The following is a 14,927-nucleotide window of genomic DNA, read 5'->3' as shown; positions in this document are numbered from 1 at the left end:
TCCCCAAGCCCCACCTGCTCCTCAGAGCCTTCGTGCCCTGGAGCCTCAGCTACTGGTGGCAAGGGTCTGGTGTGCTGGCCAGCAAGGGCTGAGGGAACAGGCATGACAGTGTGCAAGGCTGGGAAAGCCACAATGCACCAGGACAGCCATGAGAAGTTCACATACCTCGCCCCTGCAAGGGGTTTTTATAAATCTACCAGAGCAGATCCCACGACCTCCTCCATGAAGGGGTAGCGGCCACAAGGAGCCAGAATGGCACACTAGGATTGACCAGCGACCGTGGTGTTGTTTTCCTCTTATTGCAGTCTCCTCGGGCAGGGCTGGCTGTACCAAGTGCTCACTGGAGGCCTCTCTGGCTCAGCAGCTCATCAAACCCTGACTCCCACACACAGCAGCCTGCCCGCAGGACGGGCCCTTGGCTAACTCCACAGGGTAGCAAAGAGAGTTCCTGGGGGCTGCTGCTTAATAAAGGCAAGACAGAGACACTAGGACAGACCATCTAGGCCCTGCGGGAGGCAGAAGTGGCCTCCCCAACCGGTCGGCCAGATGGGACTGGGATGTGGGTCCTCTTTCCTCCCCACTACCTCTTCTGAGCCCTCTCAGGACTGCTGGCGCCTCAGAAATCCTGGGAACATTTTCTCAACAGGAGGCCTCCTGTGGTCTGTCATCTATGGAACCCTCTGTCTGTGCCAGGGAAATGTGTGGCTGATTTCTCCAGCCCCTGGGCAAGCAAGCTTTTCCAGAAGGGAGGCAGGAGGTATCTGTGGCTACACAGTTAGCAAGTAACAGTGGTCTGAACTTGGGGGTTTTCTGACACCAAATCAGTCCCCTATTCACCAGCTTCACCTGCCCCCCCTGCCCTCTGCCAGGGCCCCCAGGGCCTGCAGTCCTGGGGCTTGGCTAAACCTGTGTGCCTGGGAGTAGTACCAGCATGGCCTGTGTGGAGGAAGCCTGCTGCCTACTCCCAGGGTCTACCTCCTCTAAGGAGCAGGGACACCATCCCCTAATGCCTGGAGGTAAATGCCAGGTCACTAAGGCACTGGGAGAGAAAGTGGGGCATGATCGGTACACTGACTTTCGTTTGTAACAGGGTGGGGAGAAAAGTGGAAGAGAAACTGGGTGTGGGAAGAAAACTGTGGGGATTTGTGAGAATAAAAAAAAAACTGTCACTCTCAGAAACTGGCTCCAGGGTCTTGTAAGAGATCAGAGAGAGGAGAGTCTGATGGCAGCTGTACCCAGAGCTCATAGCAGTAACCACAAGCACCCACACCTCCAGCACCCCCTGCTGCCCAGGCTTCAGAAGACTAGCCGCAAGAGGGAGGACACAGCAGGAGACACGGAGAGGCCTGAAGCAACAGGAAAGAGCAGCAGCGTCTGGTGGGCTGGCTGCACAGCAACCACCCCCAGCACCCCCGGTAGCCCCGCCGGCCACTGTCCCCTGTTCTCCCCTAGAGCTGAGCACTGGTCAAGCACTCAAGAACACCTGGGTCCCAGTCACTGTGGAAGTGCCCCATGCTAGGCTCCGGTTTTCACATCTGTAAACAAGAAGGCTATGCTGGGTGTGTCGAGCTCTGTCAAGCTAGGTTCAAGTCCTTCCCTGGTTCAGTCTGTTGAGAGATAATGAAGAGACTGACCCTCACTAATGTCCAATTAACTGCTCCTCCCACCCCACCCCTATTTACCACCAAATGGCAAAAGTTTCTGGAGAGGTCATGGGGCACTGGGTTCTGCTCTGGGGCCTGGCCTTTCTAACAAAGGAACAAGGTTTAATTCCCTCCTTCTGCAAACTTAAAAAAATCTGTGTGAAAAAAAAAAAAATCTGTGTGTTGGTGAATTACCACGGCAACAAGGACCTGAGGGGCTGCAATCACAGAAAGAAGGGAAGTGCAACAAGGTGAGCCTGGCTTTGGGCATTTCTTTCCCCTTAAAGCACTTGTCTTTTTACAAGCAGAAGCTGAAAAGCCGAGAGACCAAGCAGAGCTTCCTGCGATCTCATGAGGCTGAAGAGACAAAAATTTCTGTTCAGTGAGAGGAAGCCTCTTCATCAGTCCTGAAAGGGTAGGTCAGGGTATCCATGTCCGCCAAAAGCTGGAATAAACTCCTTCTGGGGGAAAATAAACTATTCAAAATCCCAAATTATCTCTGGAACTTTTCATATGCAATATCCAGAATTCAATCAAAGCCAAGAGAAAAAAATAAAGATAACAGAAATGCACTCACAGGAGACCTAGATACTGGAATATAGTATCAGAAATGAAATGTGCGTTAATTGAAATTATTAAAAGTTCAGGAAGGTATACCACAAGATCAAGAATTTTAGCAGAGGGCTTCCCTGGTGGCGCAGTGGTTGAGAGTCCGCAACGGGAGAGGCCACAACAGTGAGAGGCCCGCGTACCGCAAAAAAAAAAAAAAAAAAAAAAAAGAATTTTAGCAGAGATCTGAATTTCGGAAACTGTAAAAATCAATCAAATGGAAATTCTACAAGTGAAAATAGAATCAAAATTAATAAATCAATAAATGGGTTCAACAGCAGTGTGGATACTGCTAAAGAAAGGATTAGTGAACTGTAAGATAAGCCAGAAAATATCCAGGCTGAGGGACAGAAGTGAAAAAGTTGAAAAATACAGAAAATAACTTAAGAAACATATGGAACATGGTGGAAAGATCTAACATACATGTAATTAGAGTCCGCAAACCAATATTTAAAGAGATAATGAGTGAAAAATTTACAGAATTAATTAAAAACATCAAGCCATAGATTAAAGAAACTCTATGAACTCCAAAGAAAAGCATAACTAGGCAAATCACTGTCAAACTACTTAACACCAAAGACAAATTCTTAAATTGGACAAAGACACCCTTCAAAGGAGAAACTGAAAATGACAGCTGATTTTTCAACAGAAGCCATGAAAATCGTAAGACAATGGAGAGATACATGGGAAGGGCCAAAAGTAAATAAAATGCCACACCAGAATTATAAAGCTAGGTTAAACAGCCTTCAAAGAAAGACTTCCAGATAAAGAAAAATTGGGAAGATTAGTCATCAGAGGATCTGTTCTTTACGAAATACTAAAGGGAATGCTTTAGACTGAAGGAAAATGATCTCATATGGAAGCATGGAACTCAGGAAGGAATGAAATGCATTCCTTGAGAAGCATGAAAGAGTAAATACGTGGGTAAATTTAAATGAATATTGACTGTATAAACAGTAATAATGACTTGTGGGATTTCAAATATAGCAACAACGGTACAGAAGACAGGAAGAGAGGCAAATGGCCTTAGAGTGTTCTGAGGTTGTGGCACTGTATGGGAAATGGTAAAATGTGACTTGTTATTAGACTTTGACAAGTTAAGGATGTATGTTGTATCGCTGTGGAAACCTCTAAAAGGGAAAGGAGTATATTATTAGCAAGATAACAGGAAGGACATGGAAAGATTAAAAACAAAAAATCCAAAAGAAGACCGGACTTGAGACACAACAGGAAAGCCAAGAAACGAACGGTAAGACAAGAGGGTCACGAGGTGGGCCCAGGCTGCCGTCCTGGGGGCTTCCCCCTGCAGTGACTGGAACTGTCACAGCTCTTGGAGACTGGGTGGGATGCGACTGCACTCATCAGGCAGCACTGGCATCTGGAATTCACCCTTCTGGAGGCCACTAGAGCCAAACGCTGGTTCTGCTATCCCCATTTTAGAACGAGGAAGCTGCTCGGGTGAGAGGGTACAAGAGCCTTGGCCTTCCAACAGTGTGACCTGGGTTCAAATCCAGCTTTGAAGCTTTTGAGACAGGATGGAAAGTGTCATGCTTTCATTGGCTTCCATATGGAAATCAAAGGTATCATTTCTCATGAGGCTGTGGGTGACACAGAATGTGGACATCAACACTGCACAGAGTGGTGTCCTGCAGAGCAAAGGTCAAATTGCCCAGGAGTGCTACCTTCCCACTCCACACTGCTGCCCCAGAAGCCCCTTCCTAAACCCTGAGAGCTCTCTAACTGCTATGAGGGGAGTATGGCAGACTGTCCCAAAATGGGACGGTCAACCCTCCAAAGCCCAGAGAGTAACCCTTGAGTGCAGGTGGGAACGAGCAGCCCAGCAGCCCACGGCTGGGCCATGCCCAGCCCGCATGGCCTACCAAGCCTTCTCAAAATACTGCGCAAGCAGATCGAAAGTGGTCCTCGTGTGGCCCACAGGGTGGCAGGGACGCGCCTGTTTCTGCACATTGCACATCAAGTGGCAGGGCTGGCCAGGACATACCCCAGCAGTTGAGGCCCAGCCAAAGAACAGCCTACTACCTGCCTCTCCAGTATGTCTGATCTCCATGAACTTGGCATTGTTACTGGTAAGTCCAGGAGCCTGGCTTCTTATCTTACTGCTTATATCTACAGCCCTTTCTTCTCAGCACTAGGTGTGAAATGGACCTGGACTGAAATCTTCTGGATAAGGAAAGAAGACAGATTCCAACTGCACGGGCTCTTCCTACGCCTGAGGCAATGCCCAGACACTGAGGAAATGTGAGCCGATCCCCAGCTCTCCAGGAGCCAAAGGCAGATGGTGGAGAGAGCCAGGCCAGAGAAGAACCAGGAGCCTTTCAGACTCCCCTGGTCTAAGGCTGCAAAACAGGGGAGTCCTGTGCTAAGGTGCTCTGGAGGACACAGACATTAAGAGCCCCCTCCTGGAGCTAACCCTCTCCTAGCGGGGAGAGTGCATCATGCAAACCCTGCTTATGTGCCCTTTGGCCCATATGAACAATAGAACGCCACATGACCAAAGGGACAAGGAAGATGCTTTTTATGAACTTTTGTGTAATGAATGTCAAGCTGTACTGTCAAATTGACATGAGCGAGGTGAGGAACAGTAGTATGGCAGTATAGTGTGCTATCACGTGTGTAACAACAAGCATGTGTATGTGGGGGGTTGGGGGGATATATATCAGCATATTTGAATATCTGTGCACAGTCCACCTCTGAAAGGAGCCAAGGAGCTGGCCCTCAAGGTGGTCTTGCAGCTAGGAGGTTGGGAGTGAAGGAAGATTTTTTTCCCCTGTGTGTCTTTTAACACCTTCTGCATTATGAATCATGAATCCTTTACATACTCAAAAAATAAAATAAAATATATATAAAATACATAAAGATACACCCAGACATTACATGGATCATTATATAACCACTGAAAATAATGTCTGCAAAGGATTGTTCTGAACATATAACAGAAATTTAACAGACAGAAAACAACAACCAAACGTTGACAATGAGGGACTTCCCTGGTGGCGCAGTGGTTAAGAATCCACTTGACAGTGCAGGGGACAGGGGTTTGAGCCCTGGTCTGGGAAGATCCCACATGCCATGGAGCAACTAAGCCCGTGTGCCACAACTACTGAGCCTGCGCTCTAGAGCCCGTGAGCCACAAGTACTGAGCCCATGTGCCACAACTACTGAAGCCCACAGGCCTAGAGCCCGTGCTCCGCAATGAAGAGAAGCCACCGCGATGAGAAGCCCGCACACCATAACGAGGAGTAGCCCCGGCTCGCCACAACTAGAGAAAGCCCGCGCGCAGCAACAAAGACCCAATGCAGTCAAAACTAAAGTTAATTAATTAATTAATTTAAAAGTTGACAATGATTATCTAAGAGTGATTTTTCACTTGGTTATTTTGAATGTGCCAAGAGCTAGTTCAGACAGGCCCCTGTCCAGCTGAAGCTGCCATCGCATCTGAGCCACATGGTCTGCACCTACTCCCACCCAAGACTCCACAGAGCCCAGCCCAGCTTCTCTAAATTCACAGGCTGAGGGGCTTCCCTGGTGGCACAGTGGTTGGGAATCTGCCTGCCAATGCAGGGGACACGGGTCCAAGCCCTGGTCCTGGAAGATCCCACATGCTGTGGAGCAACTAAGCCCGTGCACCACAACTACTGAGCCTGCGCTCTAGAGCCCACAAGCCACAACTACTGAGCCCGTGCGCCTAGAGCCGGTGCTCTGCAACAAGAGAAGCCACCACAATCAGAAGCCCGTGTACCGCAACTAAGAGTAGCCCCCGCTCACCACAATCAGAGAGAAGCCCATACGCCGCAACGAAGACCCAACGCAGCCAAAAACAATAAATAAATAAAATTAAATTAAATTTTAAGTAAATAAATAAATAAATTTACAGGCTGAGCTTTGCCCCCAATCCACCTGAAAATGCATAGCTGATGGGCACTTAAAGAAGTAGAAACAGCTGATATGCCAAAACTCAAGGACTGAAAAATTAATTACGGCACTCTCAAAGAAATACTAAGCAGCCATTGAGAATTTTATAGAAGCATGTTTATCAAAAGATGATCAAGATATGGTATGTGGGGCTTCCCTGGTGGCGCAGTGGTTGAGAGTCTGCCTGCCGATGCAGGGGACACGGGTTCGTGCCCTGGTCTGGGAGGATCCCACATGCCACGGAGCGGCTGGGCCCGTGAGCCATGGCGGCTGAGCCTGCGTGTCCGGACCCTGTGCTCCACGGCGGGAGAGGCCACAACAGTGAGAGGCCCACGTATCGCAAAAAAAAAAAAAAAAAAAAAAAAACCACCACCACCACCACCAACAAAAAAGATACAGTATGTGAAAAAGGTTACAAAACAGAAGGATATTCACAGATACAGGCTAATAGGATTTACTAAATTTCCGACAATTGAAAAAATCTTTAAGTACTTTCAATATCAATTTAAATTTAAAAAGAGGCGTGGAGTAAAGGTTTATGGCAGCTAAGTTGAATCCCAAAGGGCCCACAAGATGAGAACTGAAGTGGCCACACTGGCTGTCGGGGCCCAGGTGGTGGCAGGGCCCAGAGCCTGCACAGTTCACTGTCCCCCACTCTCCTGGGGCCCAATCTATCCCTCAGACCACTCTGGGGGCCGTCCTGGGCTGCAGAATGCAGGCTGCAGGCTGCCCAAGAGAAACACTCTCTCTCCACCGCACAGCTGTCGGCAGCCCTGATGCCCACCCCTAGAGCTCCAGCCAAGAGGACACATGGGACAAAGGCCACTGCACTGAGAGTGAAGGCAGTGCAACGGAACCAGGCCTGGCCTGCCCGGGAGCTCGCATGCAGAGGATGGGAAGGGCTCTGTTTCCCCATCTGTGACATGACAGCTGAATGAGCTCAGCTGTTCTCCACCCTGCCTGCACACCAGACAGGGATGGAGGAGGGGTCCCAGTGCCGGTCCCCTCCCTCTCAGCTGGGGAATCTTAGACGAGTCACTTCACTTGTGTGAACTGTGGTTTCCTCAGTCACGGTGGATCACAACGTTCCCCCAGAACAGGTTTAATGAGAAGGACTTTCGAGGCACTGGAGATCACAACATACAAGACGAAGACTGTCTTCCATGTAGAAAGGCCCCAGCCGTGCTCCCACTCTCCCCCTACACGAAGGGAAGCACCTGGCCCGGTCACACGTCGAGTCGGCTTCCCACGACACCACATCCCTTATACCAGTTCTCTCTTGATTCACTCTTCCACATTCCTGCGCCTAGTCCCGAGCAACAGGATCAGGAAAAACAGGGCAGCCGCAGGTCTCTGTGCTGCTGCCTCAGCACGAGTCACGGAGCCACAGTCCAGCCCCTCTATCCAGGGCCACGACATTCCGGCCTGGAGCGGGAGTGAGATAACTCAGCAAGTGGGGGCAGGGGCCGCTCTGAGCATCACCGCGAGAGCTCAGCAATATCTGCCGAATCAAGCTGACGTCATGGGTCTGCGAGCACGCCCTGGTGCAAAGCCACCATCCTGGGGACCCAACCGGCAGATGCGAGAAGGCCTGGCATTTGTCAGCCGAAAGGGCTTGGGCACTGGGACAAGGCTGGGCCGGGCCTCAGCTGGGGTGGGGCCTTTCTCCATATGGAGTTGGAGAACCGGTTTTCCATCCCCGAGGAAGGAAGGTTCGTGGCCTAGTTCCTTCTCCAGTACGTGACACTCACCCAGGGTGTCCCTGAATGGTGACAGCTCTGGCTGGGTGCAGACCTCAATCCTAAGCCAAGGGGAGGTGACGGCTGTGGGAGCTGAGGGTTTGGGGCTTGCTTGTTCAAGCACTTAAGACCGCTCCCCCGCTCCATGCCCAACAGTGTGCGACGCCGGCCCTCTCCTCCCACCTGGTAGGGTGGCCACGACTGCTGGCCACAAACCCTACCCTAGACATACCTCCACGGCATACACTAGCCAACTTGCCTTCAGGAGGAAGTGACTGAGGGCTTACAAAAAACAACAGCAACTGACATAAATGCCCCTTTTTGTGGCCAGGTTTCCAGGGCTGCCATATCACATCTTACCTAGGCGGCAAGGAGGGGGCTGTGTTAGAGATGAGTCATGGGCGCCCGTGCAATTAACCAAGAGGGAAGGTTGGCTGGGAGAGGGCAGATCCAGCCCACAGGAGAAGCAGGGGTCCTTCTGGAGGTGGGAACTCGTCTTACCTTCCCACAGAGCCTGGCCTACGCTAGTCGACCTTCGGGGGACTGACTCCCACTCAATGGGGATTTGGTTGTAGGGGAATACGGTAGGATTTATCCTGAAGAGAGTAATAAAAAAATGTTTAAAGGTATTCTGATCTGTAGATTCCATGTAATACCAATCAAAACTCTAGCAAACTTTTTATCTATTTTTATTTTATTCTTTTTTGTATTAGTTTATTTTAAATAAGTAGGCAACAATACAAACACGTACACTTGAATGATGCCTACGTTCTGAAATTTTAAGAGGAACTGACATGAGACGGTCCATCCCTTCCACACTCCTTGAAATACCCATGCACAGGGCCACTAAGGAATGGGTTAGGATGAAGGGAAGGGCACCGTCTCCAGAAAGCCACCCCCCCTCCTCTCCTGGTTTCCACAACACATCATTGTCCTCCTCTGTCACTCTTTACTCTCAGTCACCTTCAGCAAGCTTTAAAAATAGATATTAACAAACTGATTCTAAAACCTATAAGGAAAGCCAAAGGAACTAAAACAGCCACGATTCTAAATAGGTCTCCTTGGACAGATGGGTAGGAGCATGGGCAGAGAGGAAGGTGGGTGATTCTCCAGCATGGCTGGTGAGGGGTGAGGTCCTGGGGTGCCTGCCTCCAATCCTGCTGGATTTTCCCATTTCCTCAGCCACAACCCCTGGCCCCGCACTGTATCTGGTTAGACAACTGAATCTGCAAAATGACTCAAGGCTCCAGTCAGTAATCAAAAACCTAAGGACAAACCAGAAGAAAACCAAAGAGTCTCTGAGCAGTTACCACAGACCCACCCCCAAGCGCCCAAGTCTGCAGTCACTTGGCAAAAGAGCAATGACCTGGCCTTCATTTCTGTCACCAGAGAGGGCCACGTGCTGTGCTGGGGGGGGGGGGCAAGGTCCAACAAGACACCCCAGAGCCCAGTGCTAGGGTGACAAGGGTCCCTGCACCACCACTGAGCATCACCAGCCTCTCAGCACAGAGCTGTCGCCTTCTGTGATAACAAGGGAGATGGCAAGGACCCTGCAGGGCTGCTGTGAGGAAGGCGTGAACACACCTTGTAAAGTGTTAAGTCACACGTGCACACACACACACACGCGCGCCCCTGTGGACTTGAAAAAGCCCCATCTCGTCTGAGATCAGCTCCTGAATAAGAAGGCAGGGATGAGGGGCCTGCACCTGGGGAGGGTTCCACTCACACTGGTGAAGGAAACAGCAGGCTGTGGCGTCAGGAAGGCCTGCTTCTGAGTGCTGGTCCAGCTTCTTCTGGGGAGCACCCCTCCCCACCTGCTGCACCCCCTCAAAGCACAGCCCACTGAGATAAGCTTTCTCAGGGCATCAAGATCTACTCCCCGAAGTGAGCAGGCGCCCAGGCTGCTGGCTCAGACAGAGCTTCACACACCAGGGAGAGTCTGGACCTGATTCTGCAGGTGCTGTAGAACCATGTCACCCAAAGTGTTTTCAGAGAAGAGTGAGGGGACATGAGGGTCTGGAATAAAAGGCTGGTGGCTAAGAGTCAGATAGCCAGTGGGGGAAAGGGTGCAGAGAAGGTTCCAACTGTAAGATTGTCCTGTCTGAACAAGGCAGCCATGGGGTGGAGAGGAAGCAACGGGGTAGAGACTGAACGCAGAGTTGGGAGGATGTGGAAGCCAACAGGTACTGGAGGAGAGCGCAGGGCAGAGAGCTGCGTGTGAGGCATTACCTGTGCTTCTCGCCTTCCTCCTCCCCTTCTCTGAGCTGCTTGGTCTTTGGCTCCCCATCTTCCTTGTCCTGCAAAGGAAGGGAGAAAACGAGCTGCTCAAATTAACACTCCTTCCAGGAGCTAGACAGCCTGGCCAGGACCAGCTTGGCATTCCAGCCTCCAAGCGGGGCACATGCCTGCTGCAACCGACGGGGCACAATGCTGGAGCCACAATTCCCACCCCTCAACTCCCTGAGCAGAATTTAAAACCCATGACCCTGGGCTTCCCCAGTGGCGCAGTGGTTGAGAATCTGCCTGCCAATGCAGGGGACACGGGTTCAAGCCCTGGTCCGGGAAGATCCCACAACTAAGCCTGTGCACCACAACTACTGAGCCCACGAACCACAACTGCTGAAGCCCACGCGCCACAACTACTGAGCCCACGCGCCTAGAGCCCGTGCTCTGCAACAAAAGAAGCCACTGCAATGTGAAGCCCGCGCACCGCAACGAAGAGTAGCACCCACTTGCTGCAACTAGAGAAAGCCCAGGCACGGCAACAAGGACCCAATGCAGCCAAAAATAAATAAATTAATTAACAAAACAAAACCATGATCCCAGCCCAGGCCCAGACCAGGGTGGCCCTCAGAGAACACTAGCAGGAAGAGCTGGAAGGTCTTAGGTGGTGAGAGATGATGCTGGTCAGTGCCGCCGAGGGCCCACGCTGGCAGGCCACCAGCCACCCTCATGTGTCGGGAGAGTCACCAGCAAGCAGAGCAGCACAAAAGCTCAGGTCTCCTGACCGCCACCCCCTGCCTTCCAGGCCAGAGGCCTCTCCAGAAACACCTATTTGGTTCCCTTTAGGAGCAGCATAACTCGAATTAGGACCAGGCTTGTAACAGGTTCACTCCTGCAATGCATTCAGGGGGACGGAGGGAAGGGGAATTAGTTTGAAGTTTCCATGGGAAAAATTTCTAAATGTGGTTATCTTCCTCTTCCCCCTTCCCCACCTCTTTGTAAGTCTAGAGAAGCCATGTTCCTCTCAACCCTGACAGAGTGTGCTTGCTCTCAGGTGCGCCGAGGGCCCAGCAGAAGGACACCCCCATGCTGCTTCCACCTGCAGCAGGAAACACCTTCCTGGGCTTTCTTCCTTACCATGTGACCACTGCAGTTGGATCAGACCTGCCAGCAGACTAACGAACATGGAGGGCGTGCACTGGGTGTGCTCTCGCATGGCCCACGCCCCCAGTGTCTGTCCTGAGAAAATCTGGGACAGAGCCCTGCCCGGGGTCTCCCTGCGTGCCAGGGCTGGCCCTCCAGAGGGGATCAATGTGCCCCTGATAACTGGCCATGACCTGCCTTTGACTTGCTGGAGCATGTTCCGAGGAGACACTTGGAAGCCCCTGCCATGGGGGACCTGCTGCAATGGAGAAAAGAACATATAAATTGTAAGTAAAATAGCTCCTTGTACCACCCCTCCTAGAGATTTGTTTCTGTCACTGACAACGGCCTCCCCGAGAGTGGCATTTGCATTATGAGTCACTTCCTGCCAGTGCTCATCGTGGAGACCCTGGAAACCACCAGACTGCGCCATTCGTTGGCCACACACCTATGGGCAAGGAGACCACCCAAACCAGGCTCGGAGTCCTGGACGAGAGAAAGGTTTCTGTGATGTGAATAGAGCAAGATGTTCCCCTGGCTCTCTCAACCCAGGGCGGCTCAGTCTCCTGGGGATGAGGCAGCAGGAACCACAACAGCTACATGAGTGAGGCCAACATGGGTCTGTGGGGTGGGTAGGGGGCTTCCTACCTTCCTACTAAGGGGTGGGCAGAATTTGGGTGTTACAGGATGGGGAGACAGGAACAGGAAGGGCACTCCCAGAGGGGAGCAAGCTTGAGCAAAGGCGGGGTGTGGTCTGAAGAACACACAGGTGGTTGGAGCAGCAGGCAGGACGCAGGTGAATTCAGGTAAGGCTGTCAAGGGGTGGGGCCGATCACAGAGGGCTCTGGCCAGTGTTCCAGGGCAACGGGAGCAGAGCTGCTGGAGGAAGGACCAGAGGCCTTTCCCAAGAGCCTGCTGAAGGGCTGGGCAGGGAGGCCCTGGGGCAGAAGCATTTGTTTGGTGATGGCCAAAGAGGTAAGGGGAGCAGGCGTACAAACTCTCAACTGAGAAACATGTTAAGGCTCCCCACATGGCTCCCAGGCTGCATGCACCCCTCCCTGACAAATGCTAGTGATCACGGGACGCCAGAAGCCAGGACATAGGAACTAAAAGCTCCTTCCTAATTGCCAGCCAGTGGACTCCCTGATGGCCAGAGGTCCTGCAGCAGGGGAAGAAGGTGGCAGACACCTCCCCTTGGTGAGAAAGGACAGAGGTGGAAGAGCAGCAAAGGCTCAGCTTTCCCCCGAAGTGGGCTGATGGGCAAGACCACAGGAAGGCTTCTTTCCATGAGGGCCCTGTTAACCTGGGCCAGCTGGAGGCAGAGGTTGGGGACTGTGGAAACAGCCTTTGGGAGCAACTCCTTTGCAAACACCATGCACGTTCACAGCCCCTGAGCAAGGGCAAACTCAGCAGCGCAGCTGCCACCACCCTCCTGGGGTCCCGGAGACACTCAAGTGTCTCGGCAAAGGCCAAGTTATTCATTAATGAGAAAACACCCAATGATCTAAATGACATTTAAAAAACATGCCCCGCAGTCTGGTGGGCCGTGCAGACTGCTGAGGTTAAGGAAGACCCCAGCCTGGGAGGCTGTGCAAGAGCAGGGGCTCAAGAATGGTACCCATATGTGCGTGGAGCCGGAGCCGGTGAACAAATGAACAGGCCACATAAGTGCAGGGACGAGGCACGCTCCAGTCGGCCCACTCAAAGGCAACTCAGGTAGCACGGTGAGCATCTCTGAGCAGGGAAATGGCTTTGGGGCAACCCTGGCCTAGGTCACAAGGCAGGACTTGCACTGCTTGGGACAGTGGTAGGAGGCACTGACCAGTTTCACGGCCCACCCAGCCTGAGAGACTCGAAGGCCCTCAGAACTGGAGGGCTCACAGGACCACCGCCTTCCGAGTCCTCAAATCAACCCATGGGGGAAGCTGGCAAATGACCGCCACGGAAAGGAAAGATTGTCCCAAGGTCACAGAATCTGTCAGTGGTAGCTGGGGTTCTGGATCAAGGTCCTCCTGAACTCTTGCATTTTTGCCAAGGAGACAGGAGAGGCACTGAGTTTCTAAAACCAGCTCTGAACCTAGTCACCTCTCCCATGCTCCCCTCACAGTTCAGATTTGGCCACGTGCATTCAGACCAGTCACAGCCAGCCTGGGCCTAGGTCTAAGCCCTGGAGGACACCCATGGGAGTGCAGGCAGGGCCCGAGGTACACAGCATCCCAGGGAATCTAGAGACATCTCACCCACCCCCAGACCCTTAAATGTAACTCGCTGCCTCGTCCCGCCTACACACACCCTTCCCCAATCTCCCGCCTTTCTCCCTCCTTCCAACCCCATGTTCTGTCCCACCCTGATAGGTCCCCACCACAGCCAAGCCCACAGCTATTCCCCCCACCCTTGCCTGCCGCCATCTACCCGCTACACTCTGGAGAACACAGCAGCCTGCTGCACCCTCCTCCTCTTTCTAATCCATCTCCCCTACATCTCTCTCCACCTTATCCATCCACGTGGACGGAGGGTGTCCTCTGCTCAAAGCTCTCATTGGTCCCCATACCCTCAGGAACAGCATTCTCCTCAAGGTGCAGCCTCCCAAGGCCTCAGCACTCTCCCTGTAGCCCATCCATACTGGCCTTGTCCAGAATACCCTGACACCGGACCCTCTGTCCCAAATCCTGATCTGTCCGTTCTGACTACCCCGAACAAAGCCCACCCTCTGGCCAGTTCTGGACTCCAGCTCAAAGGCTACCTCCTCAAGGCAGCCTTCTGAGGTTCCCAGGCAACAGGCTCTGTCACTCCTCTGGGCCCAAGACACAAGCCTGTTGTCATTCCTACTCATCATCAGGCCTCTGTGTCCCTTCCAAGTCCCTCTCAGTGTGGAGACGTCTCCTAGAGCTCTTGTAGGCGTAGCCATGAGCCTGGACTACATCACCTTCATTAACTCTGTGCTAACTTAACTACCACTCTCTCCACCAACTCCAGAAGAGCCAAATTCTTAGAACACTGGTGGCTGGAGAGCAGGAAAGCCAAGGCCTGGACTGGGGTCCTCCCCACAGCCCGCCTGCATGTTACTGGAGGTACCCCACATTTCTGACCCCGGCCCAGGTTTCCACACCTAGGCCCTGCCCCTGCTCTCACCTCCCTCAGAGCCCACAGGAGGAAGGGGCCTCTGAGGCAGGACTTCAGGGCCTCTCAAAAACAGCTCTGCCCCAAACAGAGCCTGACCGACCTGTTTCATAAAATTAGCGTTGTGCAAGATTGGTGTTATTTCTTCTTTAAATATATGACAAGACTTCATCTTGGCCTGAAGTTTTCTTTGTGAGGTTTTAGGTATGGGGCTCATTAGATTTTCTATTTCCTCCTGAGTCAGTCTTATTATATCGTGTCTTTCAAGGAATATCCATTCATACTGAATTTACTGGCATAAAGTCGCTTATAATATTCCCTTATTATCCTTTTTTAAAAAATTTATTTATTCATTTTTGGCTGCATTGGATCTTCATTGCTGTGCGCGGGCTTTCCCTAGCTGCAGTGAGCAGGGGCTACTATTCGTTACAGTGCGCGGACTTCTCATTGTGGTGGCTTCTCTTGTTGCAGAGCACGGGCTCTAGGCACACAGGCTCAGTAGTTGTGGCACATGGGC

The 14,927-nt window shown here is 52.0% G+C and overlaps 1 protein-coding gene across 5 annotated transcripts in view; it reads right to left on the bottom strand.

Moving 5' to 3' along the window:
* CCDC12 (coiled-coil domain containing 12) overlaps positions 1-14,927 on the bottom strand; it is a 65,702-nt gene that overhangs the window by 22,925 nt on the left and 27,850 nt on the right. For all 5 annotated transcript variants that reach the window (XR_009542842.1, XM_060162136.1, XM_060162137.1 and 2 more), the window contains exon 2: positions 10,154-10,221. Coding sequence is in view for 4 of the 5 variants with exons in the window: in XM_060162136.1 (XP_060018119.1) it covers positions 10,154-10,221 (68 nt within the window). In the remaining variant the exon portion in view is untranslated. The remainder of the gene's footprint in view (positions 1-10,153; positions 10,222-14,927) is intronic.

Source organism: Lagenorhynchus albirostris, chromosome 10 (assembly GCF_949774975.1).
Source record: "Lagenorhynchus albirostris chromosome 10, mLagAlb1.1, whole genome shotgun sequence".
Classification (NCBI taxonomy): Eukaryota; Metazoa; Chordata; class Mammalia; order Artiodactyla; family Delphinidae; genus Lagenorhynchus; species Lagenorhynchus albirostris.
This window is presented reverse-complemented; position numbering and strand designations above follow the sequence as displayed.